This window comes from Hemicordylus capensis, chromosome 6 (assembly GCF_027244095.1).
Source record: "Hemicordylus capensis ecotype Gifberg chromosome 6, rHemCap1.1.pri, whole genome shotgun sequence".
Classification (NCBI taxonomy): domain Eukaryota; kingdom Metazoa; phylum Chordata; class Lepidosauria; order Squamata; family Cordylidae; genus Hemicordylus; species Hemicordylus capensis.
In genome coordinates this window covers 86,190,153-86,206,130 of record NC_069662.1, presented here as the reverse complement: position 1 = coordinate 86,206,130, position 15,978 = coordinate 86,190,153, and the positions used below count along the sequence as shown (strand labels likewise).

At 44.3% G+C, this 15,978-nt stretch overlaps 1 protein-coding gene across 5 annotated transcripts in view; it reads right to left on the bottom strand.

Moving 5' to 3' along the window:
- GLI3 (GLI family zinc finger 3) overlaps positions 1 to 15,978 on the bottom strand; it is a 376,435-nt gene that overhangs the window by 82,030 nt on the left and 278,427 nt on the right. For all 5 annotated transcript variants that reach the window (XM_053264771.1, XM_053264773.1, XM_053264772.1 and 2 more), the window contains one exon: positions 8,918 to 9,119. In XM_053264771.1, coding sequence (XP_053120746.1) covers positions 8,918 to 9,119 — 202 coding nt within the window. The remainder of the gene's footprint in view (positions 1 to 8,917; positions 9,120 to 15,978) is intronic.

Genomic DNA, 15,978 nt, shown 5'->3' with positions numbered 1-15,978 from the left:
CCAGGTAGGGATGTGCATGGACCTGTTCGAAGGCCCTTTTACGGGCCTCTGAACAGGTTCAAACACCAGGCGGTTCGGGGAGTTTGAAAGTGGGGGGATAACTTTAAGGGTGGAGGATTGTAGACTCCCCTCCCCGCCTCATTTCCCCCACTGGCACTCGATGGGAAACCAGTCCGGTGGGGCGGCAGCATACCTCCCTGCCACCCCGTCTGCTCCTCGGATCAGAAGTGACAGGGAGTAGCACGTGCGCACGCTTGCACCAATATGTGCACCTGCTACTTTTGGTCACTTCCAGTTTGAGGAGCAGATGGGGTGGCAGGGAGTTACGCTGCCACCTTGCCGGATTGGATTTCCAGCGAGCACTGACAGGGAGAACGTGGCAGGGGGAATTGCACCCTCCTCTGCTCTTAAAGTTATCCCCCCACTGCCTTTGAACTGCCCCTGCCAGTTCTGTGCACATCCTTAATTCCGGGGGTGTCTGGGTCACCCTCTCTATGATTACGGTTCCAGAAACAGCATGAAACTGCAGTTATGGCAGCATCCGCATTTGGACAGAATGCTGCTGCCAAAAACCTCAGGTTGTGGTGGCAAAATTCACTACAAACCAAAGGTTCAAGTTGGAGTTTGGTGAGGGAAACCACTGGTCGCTTTTGCCATAAAACAATGTTGCACACATTCGGACATTCACAAATGCAAACCTCTGCCTCATTTAACTGCAGTTTCACGTTACATGCGAATGCTGCCATTGTGACAACACAGCCAATTTGAAACAGAGAACCCTGTTAACACTAACTCTGACTTGCAGCGACATGCCCCTCAGTTTCTTAGATAAAACGTATGATGGAAATGAGAAGAAAATTTCCAAATATTCAGTGAGTAGTTTCTTCCTTTTACAAAGATATGCACCAAGAAAGTTATTCTGATGTCTAAACATGAATCAACTAACATATACAGGTTAAACTAATGATAGAATACAGCCCATGAAGTATAGCTTTGTATTTCTGTGGAATGTGAAATCTTCAAGTGAACAAAAATAATGGGTTGTTATGGCATTGTTTAAATCATCAGAGAAAGTGATCTGATGCCAAGAGACATCTGGTTCTTTTTCTGTGCTTTTTAGAATTTTAAAATGACTACAATAATTTAAGCCAGCCCTTCTGCTTTATTTTTTAATTCCATATTTCAGCTCTAAAAGATTACTGTATATGTTGGGCTGATACAGATCTGTTTCAATTTTTATGTTGAATTTTGCATGGTTGAAATATTGGTGAATCTTTTGTTGAAAAGCTAAGTTAAATGACATGGACAAAACATTATACAAATCTCTTGTTTCCAAGGCCCAAGAATGTGGGAGACTACACAGATAGCACAACCTTCCAAAGCCATAAAAGTTAGTCAAAATTTATCTTCATTTTTCATGTTGGGCATGTTATCAAAATGTAAATTTATAAAGCAGAAATGCTGGTTGACATCACTAGCACAGAGCTGTTATGTTAGCTAGTAACACAGGGAGGCGGGTCTCACGATCAGTGAGACCCGCTTTTGCCGGGTTTGTGGGCAGAACGGGCTAAGCCCACTCTCCCTGCACACGAGCAGGGCAGGAGCCCTGGGCAGCCGGATCGGCCGCCCACACAACTGCCGGCTCCGTGATGGAGCCGGCGAGGGCTGGGGAGTTCAGGGACTGCACAGCCCCCAGAAGCTCCAGTATGCCGTGTGCAGGGCATACTGGAGAGACCCCTGGAGCCGGGAGGCGGCTTTCCGTCTCCCCACCAGGGGTCTACTCGTGAGTAGCCATGCCGCAGAACCACGGCTACTCACGATTTTAAAAAACCGGGTTTGCAGAGCGCTCAATCCGCAAACCCGGTTTAAGGGGAGGGGTTGTATGACGGGTTAATGGCTGGGAGGCAACCGGGCTTGCCTGCGAGCCCGGTGGCTCCCATGATCAGCCGAAATCGGGCTAGGTTCCCCTAGCCCGATTTTGGCTGATCGTGGGAATAGCCTCTAAGTCTGGAGCTTGCATTTCAGACTAATTCTGAGCTATTACAAATATATTTGTGCTTGTGTACCAAGTGCACAGCACATACTAGCTGCACAACTGCGGAATGGAAACCCTGCGAATATCGAGGTCCTCCTGAATGTAGTCTGGCTGCTGTGCTGAGGTGAGGCTTTGCAGGACTGGGGCCTGGGGGTGACTTGGCAGTTTCCTGGATTCCATGTGCCTAGAGCTGCCTGCTCAGGGCTATATAGGGTGCTGCCAGTGACTCCAAGTTCCCAGAAGCCTGCAGGAGAGAGAAGAGGAGGGACATCATCTGCCCTAGGCAGACTGCAGTGTGAGGGACTGGTTGGTTGCCTGCCTGTTTGCTTCTCCTTCTGCCCCCCTGTGTGTTATCTGCCCCCCAGGACTGGCTTCTGTGCTGAGGTGAGGCTTTGCAGGACTGGGGCCCGGGGGGTGACTTGGCAGTTTCTTGGGTTCCATGTGCCTAGAGCTGCCTGCTCAGAGTACCATGTGCCTAGAGCTGCCACTGGCGGGGTCACCACCGAAGGGGCAACACCAAAGGGAGTTGCCCCTTTGGGGGACAGCGAGGGCCAGGCTTCCTGGCCCAAGTACTCGCATGTGGGGGGGGGGCATTTAATAGTTTGGCTTCTGTTTTTGGTTGAAACCTGGGTGAGATTCTTTTACAATGTGTCTGGGTTTGGCTGAAGATGGAGAAACAGGGGCCGTATCCACTGATTATGGGGCGGCAATTCCGGTGGTGGTGAGGAACAGAAGAAGTAACATTGGCAGGTCAGCGGGTCATTACAGGGGAAGGGGATCAGAAATCTAATAGCTGTTTCCCCTTCCGGCTGCCCTGTCAGCTCTTTGACCTCGGGGAGCAGTTCCAACCACACTTGGAACCTCACCTTGCTTCCTTGTAATGCCAGGTCAATCCAGAACAAATCAGAAACCATTCATGATTTGATTCTGGATTCAGGAGCCAACCTGGTTTGTATTATGGAGACCTGGTTGGGGGAGGTCAGTGGCCCAGTTTGGTCCCAGCTTCTTCCTCTAGGGTACTCTGTTGAAGAGCAGGTGAGGGACCGTGGGCGGGGAGTTGGAGTGGCTGTGGTCTATAAGAATAACATCTCCCTTACCAGGATCCCTGTTGAGGTGCTGGACCATATCGAATGTGTGTACCTAAGTTTGGGGACCAGGGATAGATTGGGACTTTTGTTGGTGTACCGATCGTGCCGCTGCTCAACGGAGTCCCTAACTGAGCTGACTGACTTGGTCTTGGTGTTGGAGTCCCCCAGGCTTGTGGTGCCAGGGGATTTCAATGTTCATTTCTAGACCAATTTGTCCAGGACGGCTCAGGAGTTCATAGTGGCCATGACGACTATGGGCATATCCCAAGCGGTCTCTGGACCAACGTACTTTGCTGGTCACAGCCTTGATTTGGTCTTTCACTCTGATCAGGGTGGTGTTCCACAGGTGGGGATTCCTGAGATTTCCCCATTGTCATGGACGGACCACCATTTGGTTAAGGTTGGACTCACAATCACTTCCCACCTTAGCAGCGCTGAAGGACCTATTAGGAATGTCCACCCAAAAAGGTTATTGGATCCAATAAGATTCCAAGAAGCCTTGGGGGGGATTTAGTGTTGGCTCTGTCAGCAATCCTGTTGATACTCTGGTGGAGAACTGGAAGTGCAAACTCACCAGAGCAGTAGACATGATTGCTCCTAAGCATCCTCTTCGAGCCACTGCAAAATTGGCCCCTTGGTATATGGAAGAACTACGGGAGCTGAAGTGGCAAGGAAGACGACTGGAACCCAAGTGGAGAAAGACTCTACTTGAATCCAACAGATTGCAACATAGAGTACATTTGAAGATCTATGCTCAGGCAATGTGTGGCAAAGAAGAGATTCTTTTCTGCCCATATTGCATCCACAAATTCATGTCTGGCAGAGTTGTTCAGGGTTGTGAGAGGGCTAGTACGTGCCCCTCCTCCTTTGAATCAGAATCTGGAACCACTGATTACCCGCTGCGGCGTGTTTAATGAATTCTTTGTGGAGAAAATATCTCATATTTGGGCCAACAGACTCAGTTTCTGACTCCTCTTGTGTGGTTAGGTTGGATCAATTAGGTTGTATCAGTTCCAGTTTGTGACACTTGAAGACATGGACTAGCTGCTTAGAGCAGTGCGGCCTAATACCTGTTCTCTTGACCCTTGCCCGACATGGCTTATAATATCTAGCAGGGGGATTGTTGTAGGAGGCCTGGTAGAGATAATAAATGCTTCTCTGAGGGAGGAAAGGATTCCTCCTTGTCTTAAGGAGGCAATTATTAGGCCACTTCTAAAGAAGCCTGCATTGGATTCCTCAAAGTTGGGTAACTACAGGCCTGTCTCCAACGTTCTGTGGTTGGGCAAGGTAATTGAGAGTGTTGTGGCTCCCCAGCTCCAGACAGTCTTGGAGGAAACAGATTATCTAGACCCATTTCAGACTGGATTTTGGGCAGGCTATGGGGTGGAGACTGCCTTGGTCAGCCTAATGAATGATCTCCAATTGGAAATTGACAGAGGAAGAGAGACTCTGTTGGTCCTTTTGGACCCCTCAGCAGCTTTTGATACTATCGAGTATCCTTCTGGAGCGTCTGAGGGAGTTGGGAGTGGGGGGAACTGCTTTGCAGTGGTTCCGCTCCTACCTCCCAGTCTTTTCTGTCCTTGGAGGCAATTCCAATATGTTTCAATGCCTTACTGGAATAAACAAAGGACATAGAGTTCCACTGACATAGAGGGTCTAACGCAAACAATATTCCTCACCTTGCAACACACAAAGTATTAGTAATCCTTTTTCACTCGATCATTTTTCACTTTTAGGAATGAATCCTTACTTCAGTTAGGCATGGTAATATCTTGATCCTAAAACCATTTACTTGGAAGCAATTCTCACTGATGTCATTGGGATTCTGCATAGAATATTGGCCAAAGCTTGTAGAAGGAATCTGCCTTTCTGCATAATGGTGTTCCATTACATCACCACCAAAAGCACCATCCCCTGCTAACTGGGCAAAGAGAAATCTTTTAACGTGGTGATTCTCTTTATTTAGCAGGGGGAGAGTAACTGGCCCTATCCACCCCCAGCACAGTACCTCCAGTGACTGTTGCTGGTACCTATCTTATGTTTGTTTTTAGAATATGAGCCCTTTGGGGACAGGGAGCCATCTTATTTGTTTGTTATTTCTCTGTGTAAACCGCCCTGAGCCATTTTTGGAAGGGTGGTATAGAAATCAAATTAATAATAATAATAATAAAATAAAAGGAAAATATCCAAGGATGATAAATTCATTTCTCCATGTAAAATGAGGCACTCTCAAAATCACAGATCAATTATAGCCAATTTCCCTTTTACAAAACAGCTGCCTTGAGAAGGAAAGCTGACCTAGGGTAATTCAGTGGATTTTGCTTTGCCTGTGTCCAACCCTTTCAGCCTTGACTGTTCCAATTCTTCTCCTGCTGTTTAAACTTGCTTCAACCCCTTGGCCCCCAACTGCTTAATCTCTTCCCAACTTTGTTTAACTTAATCTCAGCCAAACAGAAAGGCAAAAGTAACCAGATATTGCAAAAATCTGTCTGTAATTAACAAGACCTTGTTAATTTCATGTTTCTGCTCAGGTAGCCCAGGCAAATAAGCAACAGAGAGGTTCAGATCCCGGGGAGGTGGGGTGGAACCCTGCTATGCTTTCAAACTTTCAAAGAACCCCCAGAGGACAATATTCTTGGCAGAATATAATATTGCCAACTTCTGCAATGTTTGAGTTTTCTTCAAAGAATGACATTAAGAGAACCTCTGCATTTTCCCTTCCAAAGACAGAGATGACATCAAATGGGATTCAGTGACTGACATCCAGTGCAGACTAACAAGGTGATTTTGATCCACCAGCACCACTGTGGGCATCTAAAACAATGTCCATGGTGTTACAAAATAGGGTTGTTTCACTACTACTTAAAATTGTGCAATCACAGTTGTAGGATGCTATATCCATTATTTCCAATGGATGCAATATCATACAACTACAATTGTGCAATTTTAAGTAGAAGCAGAACTACCCACAGAGGCATGAGCAGTTCAGAACTGTAAATGTTAACCTGTGCCAAATGTCAGTCATTTAAATGTTCATTCATGGCCTTATTTTTATTTTAAAAACAGGTAATTTAAAATAAAGTTGCAAAACTGCATCACAACACGAGCCATTTAGCACTGTTCATAGCCAACTTTGGCTGCAGACATGCAGTACTGGTATTTTCAGAGCTCAGTCACAGACAGAAAAGGTACATTTCAATTAAACTTGGTTAGGATGCTTCCAATACTACAAAATGGTTACGCTTGTCTTTTCCTTGAGAGAGCAATAGCTCCAATAAATCAATCTTTATTATGGTCATAGACCAGCATAAATTATAGGGGGTATTACATGTTACAAGTGAGAGTAGATAAAAGGTGATTACATATAAAATGGTACATATCAATACTAAAAGGACTAAAAATACTAAAAATAGTAGATAATAAACCAAAAGCATGAGGGCCTAAAAGTCTGAGAAACAGTAAAAGTCATAAAAACGAAAGGCATTAAAAACAACAACAACCCCACAAGGGGGGGAGGGGGCACATAAAAATGGATGTAATGAAGTTAAAAGACATGAGAAGACAGAAATGTATAAAAGCCTGAGTAATAAAACTGGAAAACAGCAATTGCAAGGCCTGCCCAGAGTCACTGAGGCTAATAGGACTCACTGCCTGTCATCAGCTGTTGAATGCTGATCGCAGCTGCACAGTACCTGGCAACGCAAGCAATAGCTTCAGATGCTGCACAGAGTAGGGATGTGCATGAATCGTGATTCGATCAATGATTCACAGCACAGCCTGGGCACGTTTAAAAGGGAGCAGGCATACTTGCTCCTCCGCCGCTCCTCCGCCACAGCTTCCTGTTTCAATGGCACCCCCCACCCAGCTGCCATCGCACACTGGCAGTGTTCCCCCCAGCTGCTGTTGCATGAGGATAGCTGGGGGGAGTGCCACCAGCATGCAATGGCAGCTGGAAGGAGCACTGCCAACATAGGGAACTGCCACGAGCGGAGGAGGAGCAGGTATGGACCTGCTCTCCTCCCTTTTAAAGGTGCCTGGGCTGTGGTGCGAATCGCTGATCAAATCACAATTTGCGTACATCCCTACAAAAAAGCCAACAGGCCATTTATGATCAGTGCAAAACCTCTTTTAAAATTTCCTGTCTAATATGTGAAGGAGAAATTCTTCCTTGCACTGAGATATGCATGTTTCAAAAGGATATAGAAATTCCCACTTCACCTGTCACACAGGAAGTGCAAAAAGATGATGCAGAAAAAGTTCACGTGTTCTCTTCTGAGTACATCGAAATCTGATATATGTCTTGATATTTTAAAGATAAGTTTGAAAATAACATTTCGAACAAAATGGTAAACATTAACTTAAAACTTTGTTTCAAGGAGCCAATCACTGATCAGTAGGACTCCAAACTATCATCAGGTTAAGTAATGAGGATAAAAGGATAAAAGTTAGTGAGCCTGCAAGTTAGGGACACCCTTGCTGTTACTATAGTAGTGGGGGGAGCAAAATATTAAAATGCCCCTTTCCTATAACAAGAAGTTCTAAATTCTCAAAAAGACGTTTACAGGTGTACCTTGTTATCTGCGGATTCAATATCCACGAATTCGTGTATCTGCGGTTGGGAAAAAGACACCGAACCTCGGCACATGCAAAAAAAGAGAGGAAAAAACATGCCAACCTCACGCATCCGTGGGTCGGAGCTGGCCAGAAATGACTGCGGAGGTCATTTTCTTCGGTGGAGCCACAAATTGTCTCCCAACTTTGTAAAAAAATTGAAAGGGAAAAAATGCTGATTTGGGGATGATTTGGGGGTTCAACATGACTCAGGGGGAGCAGCAGAGCATAGTAAGAAGCTCCCCCTGTGGAAATTGGCCAATGTTCAGCTGATGGGGAACCTAACCCCCGCAATCCCATAGCCCCCAATGACTCAATATTCACGGTTTCCATATCTGCGGCTGCAGCCCAGAATGGAAGCCCTGTGAATATCGAGGTTCTCTTGTCTATTGAGGTTCTGGTGACGTGTAAAAATATTTAAATTTATATTTAATTAATTTTAAAACTTGGTGATAAAGCAACTACAAATTCTTTAATTGACTTACACTCCTAGTAATCAGGCAAAAAGAACATTTTAAAAAGCAAGTATATAGGTTATTTATTTATTTATTTCGTAAGTATGAACATCTATATCCCGCTCTTCCTCCGAGGAGCTCAGAGCAATGTACATGCTTATTTTTACCCTCACAACAACCCTGTGAAGTAGGTTAGGCTGAGAGATACAGGATTGGCCTCGAATCACCCAGTGAGTTTCATGGTTGAGTGGGGATTTGAACTCGGGTCTCCTTGGTCCTAGTCCAACACTCACCACTAGTGGGCTTTTTAGATCAAGCCCAGGAAAAGTCTTCCAAATCTAGCAGCCTCCAGGTATGTTTGTATTTCCAAAGCCCAATTAGTAGGGAGTAAGTCCCAATGAATTCACTTCCAAGTGAACATGCCTAGAATTGCACCTCAGACCTAGAGTGGAATCCTGAAGTTGTGCCTCCTGCATTTTATGCAAATGTCTGTACTTGAGGTCCTTCATTGAGGTCGAAAAGTTGTGCTACACTAGATGCATTTCAGAAATGAACATTTTAACACTGCAACCTACTTCTGGAAGAAATAAAATTTCATCTCCTGATTACAGAAACAGTCATTTGGATTGAAAGTTATCAGGACTGGGTAATAGACATATTGCGTGATATAACTGTTGCAAAATTTATATTGCATATGCCAAAAGTCCCAGTGATTTGCAAGTCCTTACCTTATTGCACTCGCAGATAAATGGCCATAGGAGCCACTTGCTGAAGAACTGCTACGGGAGTTGTTGAGAATTGTGACCAAGGAGTTTGGAGATGTCCGGATCATGGTCTGAAGGTCAAAGCTATGGTCAGATAGAGGCGATAGGGATAGCGTTCGCTTTCGGCTTGGTCTAGCTGTCAGTCTGGGACTTGGAAACCTGGCGCCTGTTATGTAAACAAAAACAATTATCTACCCAAGCAACCTACTCTCTTCATCTATTACTAATGGCAATGGATATAAAGAGTCGCCACAACAGGACGACGTGTTCTTGACAAGCCCACTCTTTCCACTTATGATCTACTGGCTACGATTGAGGAAAATTAGGAAGAAAAATTTATCTTTCCATTGCTTACCTCAGGGGAGCTCTGTTTATTAATGTGCAAGCAAAATGATAAATTGCTAAACAAAAGGAAAAGACTTTTATGTGTTATCCCTCTCATTTCTGGTGATTTATGAATCTGATGGCTGCTTAGACATTCACATCATTAATTCACTAGAAGCAAGGAGACGGAGTGGTTCAAATCTGAGCTACCGGCAAACCCAAAGCCCTACTACATTAATGAAAAAAGAGCCAACAAGGCTTCTACACAAAATGGAAATCAAGATTCTATCTATTTCTCCTACATTTATAGTTTCTTTTTGGACAATGTTGCAGCCAAGAAAGAAAGGTATGAATAAAATAATACTCTGGAAAATACTTAATGGCATTTGTATCTCACCCTTTCTCACAGGAACAAATTGGTTTTACAGCTTCCCAAGAATCCTGCGAGGTAGGTTAGGCAGAAGAACAGTGATTTTCCCAAGGTCACCCAGTGAGCATCATGGCTGACTAGGAATTTGAAACTAGGTCTCTCATCAATGGCCAAACCTACACTTATTTCACAGGATGTGAACTCTCTGCTTATAACAGATATAGGATTTTCTTACAAATTCTGCAAGTGCTTATGGATCATTAGGTTTTTTATGTATCCTTTTAGAATAGAAGGTCGGGAATTTTAAAAGTAGCAACTCCAAAATTATCTTTCAGCTAACAAATGCTATAAAAGAAGGGCACAATCCAGCTGCTTTTAAGTCATATTGACTTAAATGGGCAAGGTTTAAGCACAACCTTAAACTTCCCATTGTAATCAATAAGATTTAAACTTTAGTTGGATTGTGCCCAAAGGAGGAAGGGTGCCAATTCTTATCTTTTCCAACAATTATCCTTAAAAACCAAGTGATGCAAGTTGCTACTTCTTTCCTTAACATTCAATGTCTGCTTCCTTCACCCTTCATTACTAGTCTCCTACTCACACCAAGAAAATAAGAACAGCTCTATTGGATGAAACCAATAATCCATCCAGCCCAGGATGCTGCTTCTGAGAATTTCTGGACCTTAATGCTTCAGAAAATGCATTATACACAACAATGTGTTATGTGTATACGTAATAATGTGAAATCCACAATAAAGTACGGAGTCTCCTAGTCTCTTTTTGTTGTGCAGCTGAAGTCTTAAATTAGGTATTTGAATCCTCACTTTATTACGTCTTTCCCTGCATGAGCTGATCTCTAGTTACTCTCCCATCTGTGCTTCATTTTGGAATTCTCTTTGACCATAACCCTATAGATAAGATTGCCAAGCAGAGTGTCAGTTATCTTTGGCATCTGGCTTGTGGTTCTCTTCTGCCTTCTTCTGCATCTGTGTAACCAGCATGCACCCATGTTGTTCCAATCTCACTCCGGATACCGTGTTGACGAGTCAGCATTTAAAAGTGAATGTGAAGATTTTTTATTTCTCAAGCTCCTTATAATTTAACCTTTTTCATCTCTCTTTTATGGCCTGCCATTTACTGTGTGGCTGTCTGCTACTTCATTCAATACAATGCTTTGATACTTGAGAATGGTGATATCTTTTGTTTGCTTTTCAGTAAAAACACTTATCAAAGCTTACAAGAAATGGCTATTTAATTAAGGACACAAAGTATAATCCATGCAGAAGTGACAAAACCAGATGCTACTTAAATAGTTTATTTTTAATTAGACAACAAAGGAAGGAGAATGCCAGCTTCAGCTCTGCATCATCACACAGTGCCAACAAGCACCAGTTCCCCTTCTCTCTCACATTAGGGAAGGGAATGCCTCCAAGATGGTGCTTGCCACCCAGAAGTGCTGTACAATGATGCATGATCACATCCGAGTCGCCTCCACTTGGCAATGGAAGATCAAGACTGTCCACATTTTCAGAAGTGACACTAGGATTCTTAAATAATCTTACATGTATCATTTCTGACTGTTATTAAAGCAGAAATGAAAAGAAAGGCATTTTAACATTAAGTGTATAATTCATTTTGTCATACCTATGCAAGTTCATTCTGACCTTTGTCTCTGTCCTATACTATGTAGGATATGATAGGCACACAGTGTAGGCTCCTCAGAAAGGTAAGCGGTTCACATTTTGCACAAGGCAATGTGGGCAGTTCTGAACCACCTGCACTGCCGTCAGTGAAGTAACACCTGCAGTGTTGTGGTGCATCCACTACTACTTAAAATTCTACATTCATACTTTTGCGGCACTATAGCCACTGGAAATAATGGCCATAGCACCACAAAAGTGCAATTGCATGATTTTAAGTCACTGTGGGTGGGCACTGTTGCACAACACTGCAGGTGCTGCTCTAGTCCAGATGCCTGCAGCAGCACGGGCAGTTCAGAACTGCCCACATCGTCTTGCGCAACATGTGAGCCACTCCCTGTTAGAATATCCTCGTAATAAAAAGTTGAAGAGAAAAATTTGCTCCACCCAGTACAGAAAGGCCAGTATTACTATTAGTATTGTTATTACTAGTGAAATGCTCACTACTAATTTTGAGAATATGTATGGAAATGTGGCTATACAAAGGAGCTGTTGCTGTGAGTGGATCAGCGCTATGTAACTTTGACACCTGGTTCTTCCCCCACATTTCTTCTTCTTGGTCCCTTCTTCCTCCCTTACTCTACCCTTCAACCCTGACCTGGACCTCCTTACACTCTGCCCTTTTCTTGTTCCACTGCGCTTATTTCAGTAGCCATGTTAGCAAGATACCAACCAAAAGGTGAAAACATGTACAGGTGTGTGGTCATGAGTGGCTGTTGCTGGTGGGTGGGTTAGCGCTAACCACATTTCTATTCCATGTTCTCTCTGGGACTGTCTTCTTCTTTCAAATCTCCTGTGCACTTTTAAACTTCCTGTTAGTGAAAACTATAACTGTTTCTGTTTCTTCTTGGAAGGTAGAGCTCAGAATTTTTCAGCATACAAAGAGGTGAGGAAGCAAAGAAAGAGATAAGCCTACTAACTGGGGATATCACACATCAATCACTCTGCATTAAAAGCTTTTACTTGTCTTCCTAGTGGGAGGGGTATTGGGGAGGGGGGTTCTCTGAGGCAAAAACTCACAGATTTCCCAAACTCAAAGATCACTTCTTGTCCCTCTCATGTTATGTACAGAAGCTTTCCTGCCCAACCAGTGAGGCAGCTCAGGAGGAGTAAGACATACAGACATCTGGAATATTATTATAGAAGATTTTATTATTAATTCATACAGCACCCTCATATAGTACATGGTGCTTTAAAGTGTAACAGAAGCAAAAGAGACAAGTCCCTGCCACGAGGAACTTGCAACCCTATGAATCATTTATGAAATTAAAAGGGGTTATTTGAGCAAAGGGTTGTCCAAGGTTGACTCGAGTAATCTGAAAATGGCTAACGAGAATAACTATCACATTTCATTTTTCTAGACAAGATCAGGAAGAAGGTAGTTGACTTTTAGCACAATACAACACTGATTATAGCACTTAGCTATTAAATGCAAGCACTGGCGTTCTTATTGTTGTTGTTGTTAGCATCTTAATATTGGCTTCCTGCTAATTGTTTTGTTTTTCCATTTCTCATCTAAAATTCTGACAAAGAAGAAAGGGGTTTCTTCATCATGATGAATGGTAGGACATCCAGATTCTTACTTAATGACAATTAATTTACTGTACACCCATGCAAGTGAAGATAGTTTTAATTAGTTTTTACAAAGTAAAAGGCTAGCTTCATCCTCTATTTAGATAAAAGCAGCTATTGCCTGACTAAACAAATTCTCATCAAATAGAGAAGGTGAGGCTATATGACCTCCCTACAATTCACTCTTGGTTTAATTCTCTATTTACTGTTCAAAAACAAGCAATCTGCATAATACAGCTGCACATTTGTGCCTGTTTTAAAAACAGGAAATATTCCTTAATTGAATATCTGTTGCTGTAATGCATCTCAAATGTGTGATCTCAGCTTAAGAAAAATCCTAAATATCGGCTAAGCAGAAGGAAAGGGGGAGAGAGTATGATGCCTTTCACTGACATTATGAGCCCAACTGCCATCTGGTTCCTCCCCTCTCAAAATGAAGAAAGGGTTAACCATTTTACATTGGTCTGCCCAGCTCTTGAGGTTCACCTTGACAACAACCCAAGGGAGATTGATTCGGCAGAAGAGGAGCTTGTCCTAAATCCCTGCACCAGAGCCAACCACTCCTCCTGAAAAGTCGTGGAAAACTGAGATGCCCCCCTGGTGACTAGAAAAGGGGGAGAACTCCACTCTGGCTGCTCTAGTTCTGACTGTTCTGAGGGGGCTATTGTTCTGAGTAGGGACCCAGGCTAGGGCAAACTCTTTCTCTCTCCTCTAAACTGGTCTACTCTGAGTCAGTGTACAAGTGCACCCCAACACCAGCCCAACTGCCATTAGCCTACCCCTCATCAATGACCAGCCACTTTCCTGGGAGGGGAAGTTGGGGCCCCTTCCACAGACAATCAAGGCACGCACATCAGCATGCTTTAACCCATTTGTATTTTATATTTCTTTTGTTAGTCACCACAGTTTTTTCTATCAAAAAGAAAAGGAAGATTATATAAGTGCGCATGTACAGGTAGGGGTGTGTGTGTGTGTGTGTGTGTGTGTGTGTGTGTAGATAAGTTATAGGAAATGTTATTTGACCTTGTGAATTCAGAGGTGCCCTTGCAATTGTGAAAAGTCTCTTGTACTCATGGAAGCGCTGTTTCTGGTTTAGTGGAAGAGTGTTACAGGGAGAAAAGTATATTGTTATCCTGAAGGCTGCCTGTTTGCATAAATCTGCACAAGGTTTTTTCAAACCTTTTTATGGCCTACTACATTATGGATAAGGGGAAAGGTTCATGTGTGTATTGGTAACTGGTTGAAGGACGAAACAGAAGGTAGGTATAATGGACAGTTCTCTAGATGGAGGGAAGTAAGAAGTGGTCCCCCAGGAATCTGTACTGGGACCAGTGCTTTTTCAATGTTAGCAAGTGTAAAGTGATGCATACTGGGGCAAAAAAAACCCCAGTTTCACATATACGCTGATGGGGTCTGAGCTGACGGTGACTGACCATGAGATGGATCTTGGGGTCATGGTGGACAGCTCGTTGAAAGTGTCGACTCAATGTGTGGCTAATAAAATCTGCCAAGGAGGGTACAGGCAGGTTTGAGTACAGGTCTGGAGGATATAATCAATGCCTCGTTAAGGGAGGGCAAGCTACCACCATACCTCAAGGATGCGATGGTAAGACCATTATTTTAAAAAGCCCTCCCTTGATTTCTCCAACCTAGACAGTTATAGACTGGTTTCTAAGCTTCCCTTCTTGGGAAAGGTGATGGAGCATGTGGTGGGGTTCCAGCTGCATAGGGTTTTGGATGATACAGTTTATCTAGACCCTTTTCAATCTGCCTTGGTCGCTCTAGTGGATGACCTATCCTGGGAGCTTGACAGGGGGAGTGCGTCCCTGTTGGTTCTGCTGGACCTCTCAGTGGCATTCAATACCATCGACCATGGTATCCTTCTGGGCCACCTCTAGAGTATAGGGATCGGAGGAACTACTTTGGAGTGGCTTCTGTCCTTTCTTGGGGGAAGGATCCAGAAGGAGGTGCTGGGGGACTACTGCTTGGATTCGTGGTCATTGGCTTGTGGGGTCCCACAGGGTTCAGTTTTGTCCCTCATGCTGTTTAACATCTACATGAAACCGCTGGGATCGGTCTTCTGGGGACTTGAACTGATATGCAATATGCAGATGACTCTGGATATCACTGCTGGATGCAGTGATGAGTTCGATGTGGGCTAACAAACTGATATTGAATCCGGGCAAGATGGCAGCGCTGTTGGTCAGTAGGAGAGCCGATCAGGATGAGGAGATTCCAACGGTTCTGGATGGGGTTGAACTCCCCTTGAAAAAGCAAGTGCGCAGCTTGGGGGTACTGCTGGACCTGGATCTGCTTTTGGAAGCTAAGGTGGAGTCGGTGGCCGGAGTACCTTAGCATAGCTTCGGCTAGTGCACCAGCTGAATCCCTTTCTCGAGTAAGCAGATCTGGTCACAGTTACCCACACCTTAGTCGGTCATGGCTGGATTACTGTAACATGCTTTACATGAGTCTACCCTTGAAGAATATTCAGAAATTCTCCCTTACTCACAGACTTCCTGAACACATCTGGTGCCCCAGAGAATGAGAATATTTGTACTGCTGTAACAGATATTACTTGAGGTTTGTATATTAGCATTTTTCAAAGTATTTTTTCTCGTTCTAGATCTAAGAACATATTCTTAGATGCCCACTTACTAGAGCAGAAGATGACTGATAATTCACGATAGTGATGTGCCCGGACTGGTCTGGAGGCCATTCTAAAGGCCTCCGGACCGGTCCGGCCTGGGTGGTTCGGGTGATTTGGGTGGGAGGTTGCTTTAAGAGCGGGGGGAAGGTTTACTTACCCCTCCTGCCGCTTTCCCCCTCCAGCGCCAGTAGTTCCTGTAGTAATTGGGGTGGCAGGATACCTCCCTGCCGCCCCTTCCCATTTCACTTCTCAAGGCTCCCAGAAGTCTTCTGCGTTCGCGCACATTGCATGCACGCTTCACGTCTTTAAAGATATCCTAAGGCGGGGGGTGGCAAGGAGGTATTGCAGCGGCGGCGGGAGTAATTGGCGGTGGCAGTAATTGGGGCGGCAGGATACCTCCCTGCCACCCCTT